General features: G+C 32.8%; 1 protein-coding gene across 3 annotated transcripts; it reads right to left on the bottom strand.

Annotated features, from left to right (window-relative positions):
- Positions 1-5771: 5771 nt before the first annotated feature.
- On the bottom strand, positions 5772-7682 carry LOC106412319. 3 transcript variants are annotated; one of them, XM_013853234.3, is made up of 5 exons: positions 7295-7682; positions 6909-7202; positions 6567-6828; positions 6362-6493; positions 5772-6265 (listed from the first exon to the last, which is right to left on the bottom strand). In XM_013853234.3, exons 1-5 carry the CDS (start codon positions 7544-7546, stop codon positions 6162-6164), a joined length of 1044 nt encoding a protein of 347 aa, XP_013708688.2. In that variant the 5' UTR covers positions 7547-7682; the 3' UTR covers positions 5772-6161. The 3 variants fall into 3 exon arrangements, with proteins under 3 accessions (XP_013708688.2, XP_013708689.2, XP_022564689.2); XM_013853235.3 differs by having other exon boundaries at positions 6392-6493; positions 7295-7680; XM_022708968.2 differs by lacking the exon at positions 6362-6493.
- Positions 7683-18043: the final 10361 nt, after the last annotated feature.

Raw genomic sequence — 18043 nt, 5'->3', positions numbered from 1 at the left:
TCTTAGCCTCTCCAATGTTTAAGGGATCCAGCCTTGGCTTATGTGTAAGCATGGGCTCACCTAGACCTGAAGCAATGTGCGAGATTCCAAGTCTAGAGTAGCAGTTGGTTGGAATATTTTGTACGGTCACCCAAGCTGGCACCGTGGAGATTTCAGGGATTTTTAAAGAACCTTCTGGATTCCAAGGAGCCACAAACATTAAGCAGTCATCTACATGCCAGACGCAACGTTGAATGATCCACTGTCTTGTCTCTTTGTGTGGAACATGGAAAAGGTAAGAGGATTCTCCTAGTTTTCGACTACCAATTTTGCAGCTTCTACCCCAGAGACGGTTTACAACAGCATGTGTAAGACCACCCGAAGGAGCAGAACAGCGATGAAATTGCCCAATCACATATTCTCCTACATTCCCAGGGCCAAGCTGAAGTACCTTAGTTGGAATGATGATCTCAGGAGTGCCATCAAGTCTGAAAGTTGGCTGGAAGCACGATACAAGTTCCTCGTAGCCGGGTTCATCCTTGCAGCCCATGGAAAGCGGAGTGAACCATCTTCCTTTAGTTCTGGAGGCGGCAACTGTGTAACTGGGAAGTTCGCTGAAGAAGGTACTTTCAGCGAAGATTTCTTCTTCTTAAAGTTGGTACTTTCATCCAGTGAAGGCCAAAATTTCTCAATCTGGCTCTGCACCAAGTGTGGATCATAGTTGCAAGGCGTTGATGGCTCAGGTGGTGTACAAGGAGAAGGGAACTTTAGAACAAGTGGCTTTGACCATGCTCCCATTGAAGGTACGAATAGTGATGGTTCTTCTTCCATAGTATCTTTGTTTGGTGAGGAATATCTAGTTGTGTTTGAGGAGCCTCAAGAGGAACAACATCAAAGATCTCGTCGTTACAGTGAAAGGGCGGAGGAGCTGTGGTCGACAAAGGAGCAACAGAGTTGTGGTCAGCAATTCCAACAGTGTCGTGGTTGTTGTTATTGCTTTGCGACGGAGGAGTTGTGGTCGACGGAGGAGTTGTGGTCGACGAAGGAGCAGTGGAGCCATGGTTGTTGTTGCAGGGCAGCGAATCTTTCTTTCGGAAAGGTGGAATCTCTGGCAAATCCATGGAAATTTAAACAGAGACAGATTGGATGAGTGAAGCACAAAGATTGAGGATTGGATTTGATCCACCGTAGCAGAGGAGAAGGCAGAGCAAGAGAGCCAACGGCGGGGCCGCCGTGAAAAAAGCAACGAAATTTTCTTCTAGGGTTGTCTCGATAAATGGGCCTGAGAGCTTATTTTCATATGCTTGAGCCGCAGTCTTCAACAATCCAATTTGTTACCCAACAATATATGCTATACAGGATGACAATGTGTACATGTTCGAGAAATTGGTCTGCAAGAGCAGCAGTAAATCAATATAATGACAGAAGAGAGAAGAAGGGAGAGATGAAATAGATATACATTTCAAAGTTATTCCTTTCGTTCCGTAATATAAGATGTGATGTTCCAAATTATAAAATATTTTATTAGTTTTATGATAATTTAATTTCAAATTTATATTTATCTTTTAAAAAGTAAGTTTTTAATTTTTGTGTCCTTTAACCAGAACTTCTCTGATTTTGCTAATTCATTCTCTTGCATTATAATTGGACCGACTTCATACTCTTTTACTCCAATTTAATAAACCAATTCCAAAATACGTTTTGTCTTCAGTACATAGTAGTCATCATCATTAACTACTCCCTCAGTTCCTGAAAATAATATTTTTTGGATTCTTTTCTTGTTCAACAAAGATAGATTTTCTATATTGTTAAGGTACTTTTTTATATTTTTGTGAAACATTAATTGAGAAAATTTGAATTAATTAAATTTCATTGGTGAAAAGTTATTGGAAAATATATACTAATAAAGTTAAAAATAAATTAAATTAGAAACATTTATTAAATTCTTAAAAAACGTGTATATTTTAAAAAAATTTAGTTTCGGAAACAAAGGTAATATCAAACACCGTGATTTTTCTCATTAAAACGCGCCCTTCACAAATGCCACTGATTTGTTTATTGCCCATTCAGCGCACCGGACCGTACGTGTATTTGGATCTTAGCATTTATCGCCACTTAAAAATCAAATTGTTACTAGTTTATTATATTGCTTATAATACTCCCTCTGTTTCATAATATAAGTAGTTTTGGCTAAAAGCGCGAAGATTAAGAAAATTATTATGTTTTTAAAAAGTATTTTATACTAATAAATAGTTTAGATATAATTTAACCAATAAAAAATAAATCTATTTAATTTGATTGGTCACACTGAATTCAATAAATGTAAAAATTACCTAAAAATACGAAAACTACTTGCATTTTGAAACAAAAAAATTTCTTTAAAACTACTTACAATATGAAATAGAGGGAGTAGTCTTTTTTTAGTTTTCCCCTTTTTAGTTGGGTAAAAAAATACAAATGTAGTACTTCAGGTTATAATATTAACACTACGAGACTGTGAATGTGAAAAAGAGACCAACATGCATGTATAAAAGCGTTGTTTTCTTCGACACAATCATATTGTATACTCTTTATACTGTATGTCTGTATCTTATGTGATATCTGGGAGAAGATGCATAAATACGGAGTCATGTGAAAATGGAAGTGAATTTCATTAAACTTTATCCAAATAATAACTACAACGCAAAGAACCGCGTGAACCAGTCAAAGTACAGAACGCCAATATCCGACACGTAGGTCCCATCTCCAGCAAACACGAAGACAAAAATGGTTTCCCAGTCTAGTCTGAAACCGGACGTCGGATTTGGTCGAATCAGCTTAACTCGAACAGGTGGCTTTAGGCCTTAGGCCATCCGCTGCAAAAGTTGAGAGGCAATAACATTACCCTTTTGCATATTTAGTGTTTTGTGTGGATTATGTGACATTGAAAAACAAAAGTCATAATGTTACGCCTTCTACATCAAAATGTGCACACCTGATTTCTCGGAACATCTTGACAGAATCAACAAAATGCCAAATAAATTACGGTCGAAAAATAGCCAAGAGAAAGTATACTTATTGTGAAAGCCGAGAAAATAAATTGGTGTGGTTTCAAGAATTACTATATGATACTCCATAATTAAGCTTAAACAAACATGCGTGTCATGATTGTAATCTTAAAAAAAACTCAAGTTACGTAAGACGATATCGTACCCTTCTTTTTTTGTGCACCATCATACTTCTTTTTTTGTTGACTGAAAAAAAGACAGCTGCCATTACTAAGATTTCGATATTGAAGGCGGTGTCAATAATTAATCTGGCGACAATGTCTATTTTGTAACAGCAAATGGCTTAGGACAAAGACTGCACGTTGCTCTATAGAAGACCAGCATTTCAGCATTTAATCAAATCCAGTTCCCAAACTGTTCGTGTGCTCCTGAGTATTAAATGAAGTATTAATAAATCAGCTTCAATTACTCTTTTAGTTCCCAAAAGTAATAGTACGAACATTTATTAAAAATTTAATAAATATTTATAATTTAATTGATTTTTTATTTTATTATACACTTTGCAATAACATTCCACCAATTAAATTTAATCAATTCAAATATTTTCAATTAATGTTCCTCCAAAATATAAAAAAATAATTTTTCAAAAAAAAAAAATATAAAAAAATAAGTTTTCAAAAAAAAAATTATTTTTCAAAAAAAAAAATATAAAAAAATAATTTAACAATATATAAAATCTATCTTTGTGGAACAAGAAAAAAATCTAAAAAATCTTACTCTCGGAAGTATTATATTTTTGTTTGAACAAATATTATTGTATCATCACAAGTGTACAATTAAGAGATTATGATTGAAAGAACTAAGACAAACATTATCGCAGGGTCCTTACTCGGTTTTTAAGGGAAATGACCTATTTAAATAATTCAACAGAAAATAAATCAGTCATTACCGATCCTTAAGTAGGTGTTTTTGGCATCGATTTTTAAGTGGGGTTATATACCACGTGTCAAGACGTAAACTGTTGTTATTTTTATTTTCTTTCTTTCTATCTTTTGTTTGCCCTCTTCGTATTCATCGAAGATGCATGCGATGGAAATACCCTATGATAACATTAAAAAAGTTTTTATCACAAATATAGATTCTAAAAATCAAAATGACCAAAATGTTTTATTAAAAAGATAAATATACACTTATACTCCTAAGGTTAACTAATCCAAACCTTAAGGTTTAGGGTTAAGCGGTGGAGATTTGGGTTTGAAGTTTAAAATTTATAAAATAGAAAATAAATATTAAAAATTTGAAAATAGAAATTTTAAAAATAGTTTCAAAAAATATTTTTGAATTACAAAAAGAAAATTTGAAAAAAAAAAATCGTAAAAAAAAATTCAAAAAAAAAATTATAAAAAAGTTCAAATTTGAAAACATATAATCTAAAACTATAAAAAAAATTATTTTTTTTATTTTTTATTTTTTTAATTTTTATATATCTAGGATATTAGTGTCATTTTACCTATTAAATGAAACATTTTGGTCATTTTTTTTTGTGATCTATTTTTTGTGACCAAAACTTGAAAATTGTCTATTACGAGAATTGCCCTTTTATTTAATAAATAAATTTTATTTAAAAAAAAAATTAATTTTTTTTAAGAACCTCTAATTAAGAAACTCCCATTGGATCGCTAAAAATAGGAGTTTCTTAACTAAAGTTCTTAACCTCACTTAAGTACATTTAAACTATTAAATAATCATTAAGGATCTCACTTAAGGATCACGGGATAATCATGCTCTAATAACAAAGCTGGTTGGGCGAATTAAAAAAAAATGGTCTAACCTATGCTAACCTATGGGTGGACATCCCATATATATTAAAGGAGAAGCATTGTAATAAATGCGTTTACCCTAAACTGGACACTTGTCACGTGTAGAAGCATTGTAATAAATGCGTTCACGTTAAAATGGACACATGTCACATGTAAAGAGCTTCTCAGCCAAACTCTTCATAAATATGTTGACACTATGTACTTTATATTTTTTAATATAAAACTCACATGCATTATTCTTCTTTAGGTTATTCTTACTGTTTACGAATGGAGCTGGACAAATTATTCATAAATTTTGATTCGATTCGTTATCCGTTTTGATTTGAACCGAAAAATCCAGATATCTGTTACTCTACGAAACAAATCAAATACTAAAATTCAATATCCGTAAGAAAAAAACAAATCACAAATATCAATATTTATAGGAACAAATATCCAATTTGATATGTTATATATATTTAAAGAATTATATGTAAGCTATATATTATATTTTATATAAATTTTACAATATTTTTGTTTTTAAATAATTTCATTTTAGAATTTTATTTTTCATGTATTATTTTGAAAAAATGTCATTTAATATTAATTAACAGTATCTTTATATATTTATCAACCATCTTTATATAGTTTTACATACACGTACATGTGCACATTGACGTGAGCACTTTATAACTAAGTATTTACCACAACTGAAATATCTAAATTTTTTAGAAGTTAAAATATTCTTTTTGTTAGTGTTTCTTTCACTGTCGACCAAATTGTAGTAAAATGATTTATCTTAATAATTTTTTTTTTTTTTTTAACTATTATCCATTTAGAAATTACAATATGAAACTATTTGTTCGATATCACGACTAGATATCGAGATTAAACATATTAATGTCTCCTTATTAAAAAATAACGAAACTAATAATCATATTCTGCGCAAAACACGGATTATTACCTAGTACCTCGTTGTTTTTTAAGACGTGTTTCAGGATGCAAATATTGGCAAACAAAATTATTTTACTAATTAATACTTATCCATTGCTTAAGAGTTGTGGGAACAAACGAGATAGAGAGAGGAAGTGGGATACTAAATATCTCAGGAACAACCGAAAAACAAACAACAAAAAGCCAAAGGGAGACATTATACTACTAAGATTCGAATGGTGGTTAAAACGATCCAAAACCTCGTCTCTGTCCACAAGATCTTCTTCATCTTTCTTCCTTCCTTTTATTATTCGTCGGTTAAATCTTCAACTATCTATAATAAACACTAATCTTGCTACTATTTCACTACCCTATGTCATCAAATCTTAAATCTTATTCCTCCTTTTACTTTCTTCAAACCTTTCCTAAACAGACCCAAAAGTTTCACGTGAACCCAAGTCGGTCAGTAAGCCCAGTCGGATGGTAACATAGGCTCATTCACTCCCTGTCCCATCTTCATCTGGCTCGAGAATCCACCATTATTGCTCTTCGGTCTCCACGATGGCTCTGTTATTTTACAAAAAAAAAAGATTTTAACCAAATAATTACAAAATTGACAACTTAAAAATAGTTATCCTTTGATAAAAAAAAAAAAAGTTATACTTATGGGTTGTTTGGGGTTTGGTATAATACCATAGAGACTAGCCGATGACCGGATCACTGGCTGTTGGACCAGAGATTCGTCTAGGTTAAGAACCTCCGCCACTCTAGCCGGAACCAAGACCGTGGCAAGAGCTAAAATCCCAAAAAGCTAAACAATCAGAACCGGAACCAAAATAAATTAAAGATAAGATCATTGAAACTTTACTTGGTTTCTCGCGAGTTTCGGCGTCTGCATGGGAAGTATGGTTAACACGACGAGGCAAGAAGACACCAGTCCCGGTTGATCTAGGTTTCCCGGTGCGGTCTCCGAGGAAAACAGCATGCATTCTCGAACCATCGCGCCTGTGTGGCTGATTAGACCATGCAGATGGCGAGAAATTCACATGACCAGCAGTTTTGTTGTTATTAGCCTTTAATCCTCTGCGCTGCTGCTGCTGCATCAGCTGTTGCTGCTTTAGCTGCTGAAACTGCAACAAAGATAACAGAATATCATCATCATCATCCAAAACTGATAACAATCAAATGATGTCGATTTGAGATTCGTTACTTGGTTAGCTTGTAGCTTCTGGTATTGGAGAGATTGGCGACTGTAGTAGCCTGATCCGTCCTTGGGGATTTTAACTGCGGCGAGTGGATGTTTTCTCGGAAGATCGAGAACTCCTCTGCCACTGTTGTAACCGTACGACTCGTCGCTGATATTCACCATCGCCAACTCCTCCACAGCGGCGCAGTACATATCCCATGCCGCCGCGTGAGAGGAAGCTCTCGTCTGACAGTTCTGATTACGACGACCATAACCGATCCCGGCCCCACACAGAGTCGAACGAGTCGCACCCCACACCTGCGTGAACCATAAGTCGACAGTTACAACTTAAAATAACCTCCAAAAAAAAATGTGGAATCGATGGTAAACAAGAGATAAGATAAGAGTACATCATCCAGAGTTGGCTGAACCGTTTTCCGGTTAAATCCGGTTAAGTAATACACTTCGTCACCGATTGGCTTAACGGTTCTATCTAAACCGGAGTTCAGCCCGGATCCATGACGACTCAGCTCGTAAGGGAACAAGTTGAACTCATCACCCTTAAAAAGCTTGTTCTCCTTTTCCAGGAGAAAGTCATCGTCGGTGAGAAACTCCGGCGGAAGCCGGCACTCAGCTTCGTGGACTAAGCTAGTAGGCTCCATGTCTCTCTTTAGTAATCGCTCACGGCTATAGAAGAAGTGAAATTTTAATAGCGGAGGTTGCTGCTTCGTTAAGTTTCAATAATGAGTTTTTAAGAAAATCGAAGGGGACCCAGTTTCAGGAGGGAAAGGGGACGAGAGGTATTTGTAGGCGAAGGAAGAAGATGAAGTTAGTGGATAGTGGTGGTGGTGGAGGTTTCGTTTCCACGCGCCTCAGGTTTGGAAAATGGACTTCACGCGCATTATGAATACAGCGGAGAGTTGAGTGTGGGCCTACTACTGGGCTACTACGAGGGATAGTAAATTAGTGGGACCTACTCTCAGAATATCTGTGATCCGGGTTGACCAGCACGTGATAGCAGTTAAAACCGTCATTCCCTCGGCAAATGCCCTCATTGAATTTACTGAACTACCCTTTCAACTTGGTGGTTTTACTATTAGGCATTGAATGTGAAAGCGTGTATTAGGCATATTTGATTCGAGTTTGGTCGCGTCTCTTCTTTGGATAGGTTGAATATCTTTCGTGATTTAAATGATGAACTTTACAACAAAATAGCGTATGCGTATGAGATGAGATAACTTCTACCTTTTCCAATAAAAAAATTTATCTTGCTCCTTAGATTTTACGAAATTATTATACATGACTTCTAAATTAAAAAAAGAGAAAGAGATTAATAAAATTTATCTCAAAATGTTTATGCCGTGCAATAATATGATTGCAAAGATTATAATTGTTTACTAGTAGAGATAGGGATACAATCTTAATCAAACAGAAAGCGCGTTTATTTAGGTTTGATAGCTAGTTCCTCGATACTCTACACAAACGAGGGTTTTTGCCCATTGGAAGTTAAAATATTTCCGTTGGATTGTATAACGGTGATGAAACCAGATCAGCACCAGATGGAACCAAAACAGATCACTGCACTGCACGATGATGTGACGTGGAAAAGACATGCGTTTAAATATAATTTTTTGGATTTGTCAAGGCCGACATTTGGGCCATCTTGTACCGACTTGGCAGAATGGGGAACGGGATGTCATTCTTAGCGTACAAGTTATTCCACACCATTTCCCACTACTTTCATCCAAAAGGTGTCTTCTAAAACAAATTAAGAAAAGTTAGTCGATTGTGTAAACGGCGATGGATTAAAGATCAAAATAGCACACATGGATAAATACAACGGCTGCAAGTGAAATGTTTTTGTGATAAAGAAAAAGGTTTGGTTTGCAGTAGACAAGTGTGTATTTTAAGTGTTGATATAGAGTGTTAGTAACTTAATTAGTTCATATGAGATATATCTTACCATCTGTGTAAAATTCATAGCACTATTACAACTTTGCCAGAAGGCACTGTAAATTTCTTGCCACCACTCCTTTAGCATTTCCCTAGGAAAATACAAATTACATTGTATTTTGCACCCTCGACCATTTCAGAAAGAAATATTTGCATGCATGTCTTATTCACACGCATTAAGATATTCTAAAGGAAATACACACACACATGATAGACATTTTGCATACATGTGGCCATGTGGGTTGGCTTACGATAGTCCACATGTAGTACTTACAGTTTTGCATATTGTTTTCATTCCTGTATCAATTAGAGTCTAAAGGAGATCTGATGTATGCAATGAATGTAACGTATGATTGGCTTGCCTCAAACTTTTCGAAATCTAAGGACAAATTTCCGCAAATGAAAAAAGTAAGTGAAGCAGAAAGAGAGCTTATTTTATTTTCCGCCGAAAGATAAGTCGGAGTTATTACAACATCGTTTTCTTCTTACTTATTTGACTTATAACGATAGAGACAAACCACTAATTACTCTAACAACTCAATTATTATAGCTTTCTTTTTGAGAAAAACTCAACTATTGTTATTGATCATGCTTCTAATTAGTGTAAAGGTCCCACTCCAACATCATTTTTTGGTACCTTTAATAAAAATACAATATATACGGTCATGTATGACTACATAAATAATTGTGGATGGGTCTCTTTATTCCCGGCCCAGTATACGTGCATTACATGCTTTTCTTATCTGTCTGTTAATAATACTCCTACTAATTAAAGTCGAGGAGGCTGTCGATCCCAAAGGAAAAAACGACACAGGCTCAGTAAAAGCTGACTCGCCGGTCTTGGCTATGCTAAAAGAACAACAAGCTGATGTGTTCAAATATCTTATGTATTGATTAGAGTCCTCTTAGCCTAAGTTTGGAAGTTTTAACCCACTCATTTGAAATATACAAACAAGGGTTAATTTACTGATCATCACTGAGCTTTAAGTTGGAAACTTATATGGGGGGGGGGTGATTGGTAGTCCACAACCCTATTTATTTCTAAAGCACCAAATTTAGAGTAATCAAGCTTTAATTTTTTTTTGAAACCACAGCTCTTGAAATAACCTACAGCCGTACAAGTGCTCCGCAGAGCCAAATATTCAAAGCAATTTTTTAGTGTTTTCCATAAAATTCTACAGCAATAAAATCTAAAACCACAGCAAAAAGTCTACAGATTTTTTTCTACAGCAAAAATTTTAAAGCTACGGCCTTTACGAGATCCAAGAACATATATAACGAGCATTTTTAGAATGTAATTAAGTGACATTAGTCTTACCTTTTAAGTACACGTACATATAAAAAACAAAGTCTCGTAATTGTTTTTTAAAACATACATTAGTTGCTCACAAACAAGTAACTTGAATAGTTTTTGCCAGTCTTACAAAAAAAAAAAAAAAAGAGTTTTTGCCAACTAGTATAAATGTATGATAAAAGAAAAACATCACTTTCCTATAGAACATGAAACGCACTTTTTCATACTGGTCATGAAGACATTAGAATTTTAATTCATAAATACATAAACACAGCATCGCGAAAAGGAATATACATAGTATTTGATGTTATTTGACATCAGAAATGCAACATGCATCACATGAACTCTAGGAGAAAGAGTGTGAAATAGTTACAAATATTGACTGTGTATATATATAACAATGATTATTGTTCTTTTTATTATTTCTTCTCGTTATCTTTTGGTTTTCTGGATGGGTGGTGTCGTGGTGGAGTCCACTTTTTTCGACATGCTTTTGAAAGACATATTTAGCATTTTTGGGGTGGTGACTTGAGCTTGTTTGTTTCAAGACGATGAAGTAGCTTACATCACAAGCAGAAATGTGCGAAGATCTACCACTACACACTAGAGAACGAGAGTGTTTTGTTTAAAGGTTTTGAGAAGTTTGGGCACGCTTGGTCTTGTGTGACTGCATGTGCAGAATGGAGCCTACGCACGTGACAGTAACATGAGCAGTCTAACCAACCAATCTAACTCTAGTTAGTTGCAATCAGATCAGCAAATCTAATATACGTTTATGTTTATCCTTCCTTTTCTTTATGTCTTGAGTTTACAACTCATCTTAACGTGTTTTCTTTCGAGACATCCATAATCGAAAAGCAAGGATGGGAACTCGTACCGGACATATATTCGGTTTACCTATCTGATTAAATCTGTGTCAATTTATTTTTATACTACTAGGGCGGTCCGCGCTACGCACGGGATTTGACGTGATGTATGTAACTATATAATTGTATATTTTGTTTGCGTGTGTTTTATGTAAGCTTTTGTAAAAACAGTGTGTAATAGCGTTTATGGTTTTACATAATGTTAGGGTGTGTAGAAATTATGTATGTTAAGATTAATTATGTTTGATTTAGTTGTTTGTACGTATATTAATAGATTGCAGCGTATAACATATTACATTGGGTGGACGAAGTGTAGATGATCGTTGTTCTTGTTGTATGTTTTTTGATAATTATGAATCTATGATTGGTTGGTTAGTTGTGGGTTGCTCTTATTTGAACTCTCAAGAGTGGGAATTTGATTCTGATGATTATAATGTGTAAGTTTGGTTTGGGCATTATATGATTGCATTTTGTTACAGTTCATGTTTGATATAGAATAGTTGATTAAAATTTTGATAGTCTAAATCTATTTTCTTTATTTTTTATTATAAATTAACACTTACATGTATATTTAGTAATTTTTATTTCAAATATTCCGACTGTTTTAAGGTTGTTACATAGCTGTAAAGAAATACCTTGGATGTAATCTACGACTTTTGAAACGCGGTTTTGTTTGTTTTTTATTATGTAAATAGTTTTGTTTTTTCTATTTATTTATTTATTTTTAACAGTTTTAATTTATTTTTTATTTTTGTTTTTAATAAATGATTATGATATTGTTAAAAAAATTCAATGTAGTTATTTTTATATTTTAAATAATTTGTTAGTTTATGGAACTAAAAGATATTCAACAAACAATAAAGATGATGAAGACATATACAAATTGTTTTTTTTTTGCATTTTGTTGAACACCGCAATTATTTTTTTAATTGTCTCGAGCTCTCTTGAACGCTGGTTTGGAGCAAAGCATTAAGCTTAATGTCTTCTTCAAAGATATCTCTCCATCTAGTTCTGTTTCCGACCTATACTTTTGTTTAGGACTACAATTCAACCACTCTACCATTACAACAATTTTTCTTAACCGATGATTCAGCTCCAACTTTGGGCTTGACCTAAAATGTGATAATGATAAACCTTAAAACCAATAGGAAACTCATAACATGGAGAGAGAACACAAACTTCTTGTAATAAATTTCAACATAATAACTCTTGCGAAAATATACAACAACAGAGGTGACTGATTATATAAGGATGGTCACAATATCCTGATTTATTTACTAGCGGTGTGATTTTTTTTTTGCCGCTTCGTACTATAAGAGAGATCAAAATGGGAGAGTGTTTCTTCTGTAGAAACGTTGTAACTCCCTGTTTCTTGTTTGTGGGTTGCCATGAACACAATGAACATATCTGCCAAAAAAATGTAAAAAAGATAACACAGCTTTGTCAAATAATGTATTCCATTAAAATTAACTTAAATAAATGGCCAAACAGAGAAAAGAAGCAAAGAGGTAACCTCATTGAGCGAGTGACAAAGAGCTTCCTCTCTCAAAGTTGAATAGATAGTAACACAGTAACGTTGCGCCTGAAGCAACCCTGTAACGTTATGAACCACTCTTCTCTCGTATCCGCAAAAATGGCGACACGTTCCTCAGACTTGTGTCCAATCTAAACCAAACCAGAAGCAAAACTACACACAGCTTCAAGCGTCTGCCCGAACGTCTTCTACTCATAATCACCCAAATGAAGTTTCTCAAACACTTTCCCGTCCTCGCTAGTCTCAATTTCTCTAGCGATCAGCCTCCTGGTATCGAGGAAAAACCTGTCGCTGTGGTTCTTGAACGAGATCTCGAAGAGCTCTGGGAGAGTGGAGATGTCTTCCCAGTGAGAGCTGACGGGATCTTTGAACCGGTGGTTCCTAACGGTATGACCTGGCTCTCCACCGACGTCATCGTCAATCACGCCTCGTTTCTCGTCTTTCTTAGTGTTGCGGACCAAAAGGGTTAAAGCTAGAGGGACAATGACACCAGCAGTGTAAGGAATCATCTTCCATTTCCTGAAAGCAATGGTAAACGTTAGAAGCCCAAATAGATACAACATAAATGAAGTGTTGTGTTTTACACGGACGGACTGGACATGTGTCGAGACCAGAGAGCCTGACTTTCTGACGTGGTAGACGACGTGGAGGGCTCAGGAAAGAGTAAACCCATCGTAAATGAAACGCCGAGTTTCACACGAACGCCGAGTTTCACACGAACGCCGCCAAGTGTTGCCGCGAGAGGAAGCGAATTATCTAGGTGGCAACTGACGTGGCGCAACCAGGAAGGAGTAAACCCTTTTATATACATAGATAGATTAGTGACTTGTGCAAAATCGTGGTGTGATCATTTTTTTAATCAAGTTCAGGTGCAGATGGATTCAAGTGATTTATAATGTCAAGGTTTTTCATTACCTTATTACAGATTATTTCAATTTTGATATTCATGATCTTCCTGGATTATAATCCAATTGTTTTTATATGTGCAAAATACTTTGCTAACTTCTTTTCGTCGAGTGTATTAATACTCTCTTATTTTAATCCGCGTTAACGATTCAAATTAATGTACTACTTACGACTCGATCAACAATATTGATCTTAATATACCCGATAAAGGCCCATGGAATAGAACTAAGGAACTCCAGCCCAAATGTACTTATACGAAATCACTTAATTAGCCACATAAACACATATAGCTTAGCTATGGTTTTTTTTTTAACGCTGATTTATCATGATATTACATATATGAGAAATATTACATAGACGATTCAACAACCGACAATACTATCTGTCTTATGAAGATCTACGCCTAACTGCAACATCTGAGCCGTCCTATGAAAATCCACTTGTGACCAAATTTACTTGCACCATGTTGAAGATCTCTTGTAAGCCTTTCGTCTGTAGTCTTCATTAATAAATCTCGTTCTCTGGGACTTGAAACATAGATTCCTGTAATCTGCAAGAAATTGCATAGTTTGGGATTCAAACTCCAGACTTTGGTATAGAAGCCTTTCAACTGTAACCAGTAGGCTATGGTGACCAGTAGGCTATGGTGCTTCCACAACTTAACTATTAGTTAGGACTTAGGAGTAGGCAATTTTTTGTCGACTTACCGGTATGCCCGAGACTTTTATCCGAGATCGGAATTCGATTCGAGATTCGATCCGGATCCGATCCGAAAATCCGGATATCTGGAGGGGCCAAATCCGGATATCTGGAGGGGCCAAATCCGGATCCGGATAGTAAAATGTTGGATCCGTCAAAGCCGGATTCGGATCCGGATCCGGATATCTTGATTTTTTAGTTCGGATATCCGGATCCGTAAGTTTTATTAATAACTATTTCAAAATAGTAATAGCTATATATAAAACTAACTTTATTTAATATATTTTCATTTTTATAATAGTATATGTAAATTTTATGTAAATTTTGTAATATTATACATAGAAATAATTAAAAACATTATATATTTTGTTATTTTTAAATTATTTTTAATATTTTATATATATTAATATTATTTATTTATTTATTTTAAGAATCCAAATCCGGATCCGGATATCCGCCGGATAATACAATTTTTAGAAGGATATCCGATACCCAGATATCCGAGAACCCCAAATCCGGATAATGATAGTAAAATTATGGATCCGCCGGATAAGGATCCGGATCCAGATACCTTAAAATTGTCCGAATACCCGATTTGTCCCAGGCCTACTTACTGGGCCACATCGGGCCAGCTCAGTTGGCCCACTAGCCTCACTGAAAGCAATAATCTATATTATTAAAACTGAAATACCTTTAGATATTGTTTAGAAACATGGATGTCAATTATAAAAAAAAAGCATAATGTATTTTTAGTAATCTATATATTATTAAAATTGAAGTACCTTTTGGTATTTTGGAAACATGTATAACCGTATAAATGAGAATAGTATAAACATGTATAGCAATATAAAAAGAAGTATAGTGTCATTTTAGTAATTTCATTGATATAATTACATTGATTGTCTTCCATATTTCACTGAGTTTAACAATTTAATTAATTATATTACATTAATAATATATCACATTATCAATTATATTACCATAATAATAATAATGCATATTTTTATTTATTAGTTAATCAAATGGGTTTATTGCATATGGTTAAACATTCGGTTTAGTTTCTTTTACTAAAATTTTTTTGGTTCAATCGGTGGAAAATTACGTACCCAAAACATAATTCAAAGACATGTTTTTGTGAATAAAATAATAATCTAAATCAAAATAATAAAAAATATATTACATTTATTTTCACTTAATTTTTACTCTATATAGTTATTTTACTAAATAATAATCTCTTTCTATTTCACTTAATTTAGGCAAACACATAGAAATAATCTTTTTTATTAGTTTATAAAATCAGTTAGGCATGAACATGGGCTATCCATTTAGGTACGGATTATTTTTTTCGGGTATCATTTTTTTTAAATTAGGCCCGGCTTGAATATTATAAATTTATGTGTAGGTTTTGAGTTGGGTCCTTCTCGGTCTGGATGAGTTTGGTTATGATGTATAGGAACCTAAATATATCTAAATAACAAATGTATATGAAACGGATTTGGATATTTGTACCAAAATAATCAAACTACCAGATTCGGTCCAGATCTTTTGAATACAATTAGTTATATTACGGCTCGTCTAAAATATGTAATAATAATTATGAAAACAAAAATCAATATATAAAAATGTAAAAATCAATACCCGCGCGGATGCGTAGGTCAATCTCTAGTCTCTTATTAAAACAAAATCATGATTATGGACCCAAACATTTTTGCAAGTTTTTTAATTAAATACAATATTCTATTATATAATTAAATTCATACTTTTAAATTCAATTTTTAATTATGGAAAAAACATTATACTACTAAACAATGCATAAAAAATTATACTACTAAATGTGTTTCCAAACAACACAATAACTAATTTTATATCCAAACAATATAAAACATTAGGTCCTATTTTTTAAATAATTTTTATTTATATTTTTTAAAAATTATTTGATTTAAAACCACTCAAATTATTTATAAGAAATTGAAAATAAGTATAAATATTAAATTAATAGATTATTTTGTTTGTATTTTCACAAATAAAAATTGCATCCCTTTAAACTTAATAAATATTAGATTTTATCAATTAGAAAACCTAGAGACGCACATGAAAAGTTTACTATGCCATTTTAACTCGTGGCTATCTATATGATTAGTCCCCACTGAAGTTGTTGGAGCTCTGTCTACGCGAGCTGTTAAAGTGTTAATCATCTGGTGATGAATGATGATGATGATGATGTCGATGTCGAGCAGGAGACTGAGCTGGAAAACTCTATGTATTCTCAGGATAACAAGGTACCAAGAAGAATAGCATCAAACGAGAGTTGTACAGCTCTTTATATATATTGGCAAAAAGTATATACAGTGCAAACTCGATAAATTAATACTCGATAAATTAATAATCTCTATAAATTAATAAATTTTGCTGATCATAATTTGGACCGATTCAAAATTTGATACAAATCAATAAAATAATAAGATAATATTTTTTTAGAAATTTTTATGTAAATATATGATCCCATTAAAATTATAAATTAATAATTTATATATACATATTTTATATAAGTAAGAACCTATTATTATATTATTTATTTTATATTTATAATAGAATTATCTTTATATTTTCTTAATACTTAATATATTTTTGATGAGATTTAGTAATATTATATCTACAAACACATTTAAATTCTATGAAATATATATTATATACACCATATAATATAATATAATAAAGTTAATATAAATTTCAAATTTTTTTAAAAAATAACAATTAATGTCTATACACTAAAATCAAATATTTTTCTTATTTTAGAATAAATATATCTTAAAATGAGAAATCTAAATAAGAAAACTTTTGTAAATTAATATATGTATAAATTAATAAAATTTTAAAATCTACTATTATTAATTTATAGAGGTTCTACTGCATATATGTTGGCTAACTACTAACTTTCTAGGGTTGTGACATCAAATCTATATTTATAAATAGAACTCTTAGTTTAAGGGGGATTTCCCAAAAATGACTCAAAACTTGATTTTAAATACAAAAGTGTACCCCCAAATTCAATTAAATGCAAAAGTAACTCAAAATTCTAGTGAAATTACAACAACCTCCTTATGAACAAACAAAAATCATGTATTCAGTTTTACCATTATAACCCTCCGTTAGAGAAGACTTACAAAGAAGTCTATGATATCTATGATGACTTCTTTGTAAGTCTTCTCGTTCAGTAGATCTTAAAAATAATTTTATAATTTTACAAAAAATATTTTGATGGGTAAAAAATTGAAATCATGTAATAATAAACATTTCTCAATGATGTAAATTTAGTTCATCTAAAATTGAATTATTTTCAACATAGATGAGTGAATGTATATTGGCTCATGAGTTATTGGTTTAGGGTTGGGTAACATATGTTATAGTATTGTATGTATATTTAGGGTTAGATTCTGAAATCCTACCTTCATTGTTTTTTCAAATTGACTCATATATGTTTAGTAATAAGTATCTAATAACTTGATTTAAACATTTTCTAAGTTTATTTTAAGTTTAAGAAAATATTTTTTGCATATTTAATTGATTTTAGGGTCTGGAAGACTCACAGAAGACTTAAAAAGAAGTCTTCCGACACATCCCACCTAAATTTTAGTAGAATTTAGGGTTTCCGCCTTAATTTTGGAAAATTTTAGGTTTTCCGCCTAAATCAAAGTCTTCCATAAGTCATCTAGGAGTCTTCCAGAGAAAGCCTTCTTATAGATTTGATCTTAAAAATAATTAATAAATTTTATAAAAAATATTTTCAAAGGGAAAAGGTCAAAATCATGTATTAATAAACGTTTCTAAAAGATAGAAATTTAGTTTTACTGAAATTGAATTATTTTTAACATAGATGAGTGAATATAGATTGAGTCATGATATTCTT

Source organism: Brassica napus, chromosome C8 (genome assembly GCF_020379485.1).
Source record: "Brassica napus cultivar Da-Ae chromosome C8, Da-Ae, whole genome shotgun sequence".
Lineage (NCBI taxonomy): Eukaryota > Viridiplantae > Streptophyta > Magnoliopsida > Brassicales > Brassicaceae > Brassica > Brassica napus.
This window is presented reverse-complemented; position numbering and strand designations above follow the sequence as displayed.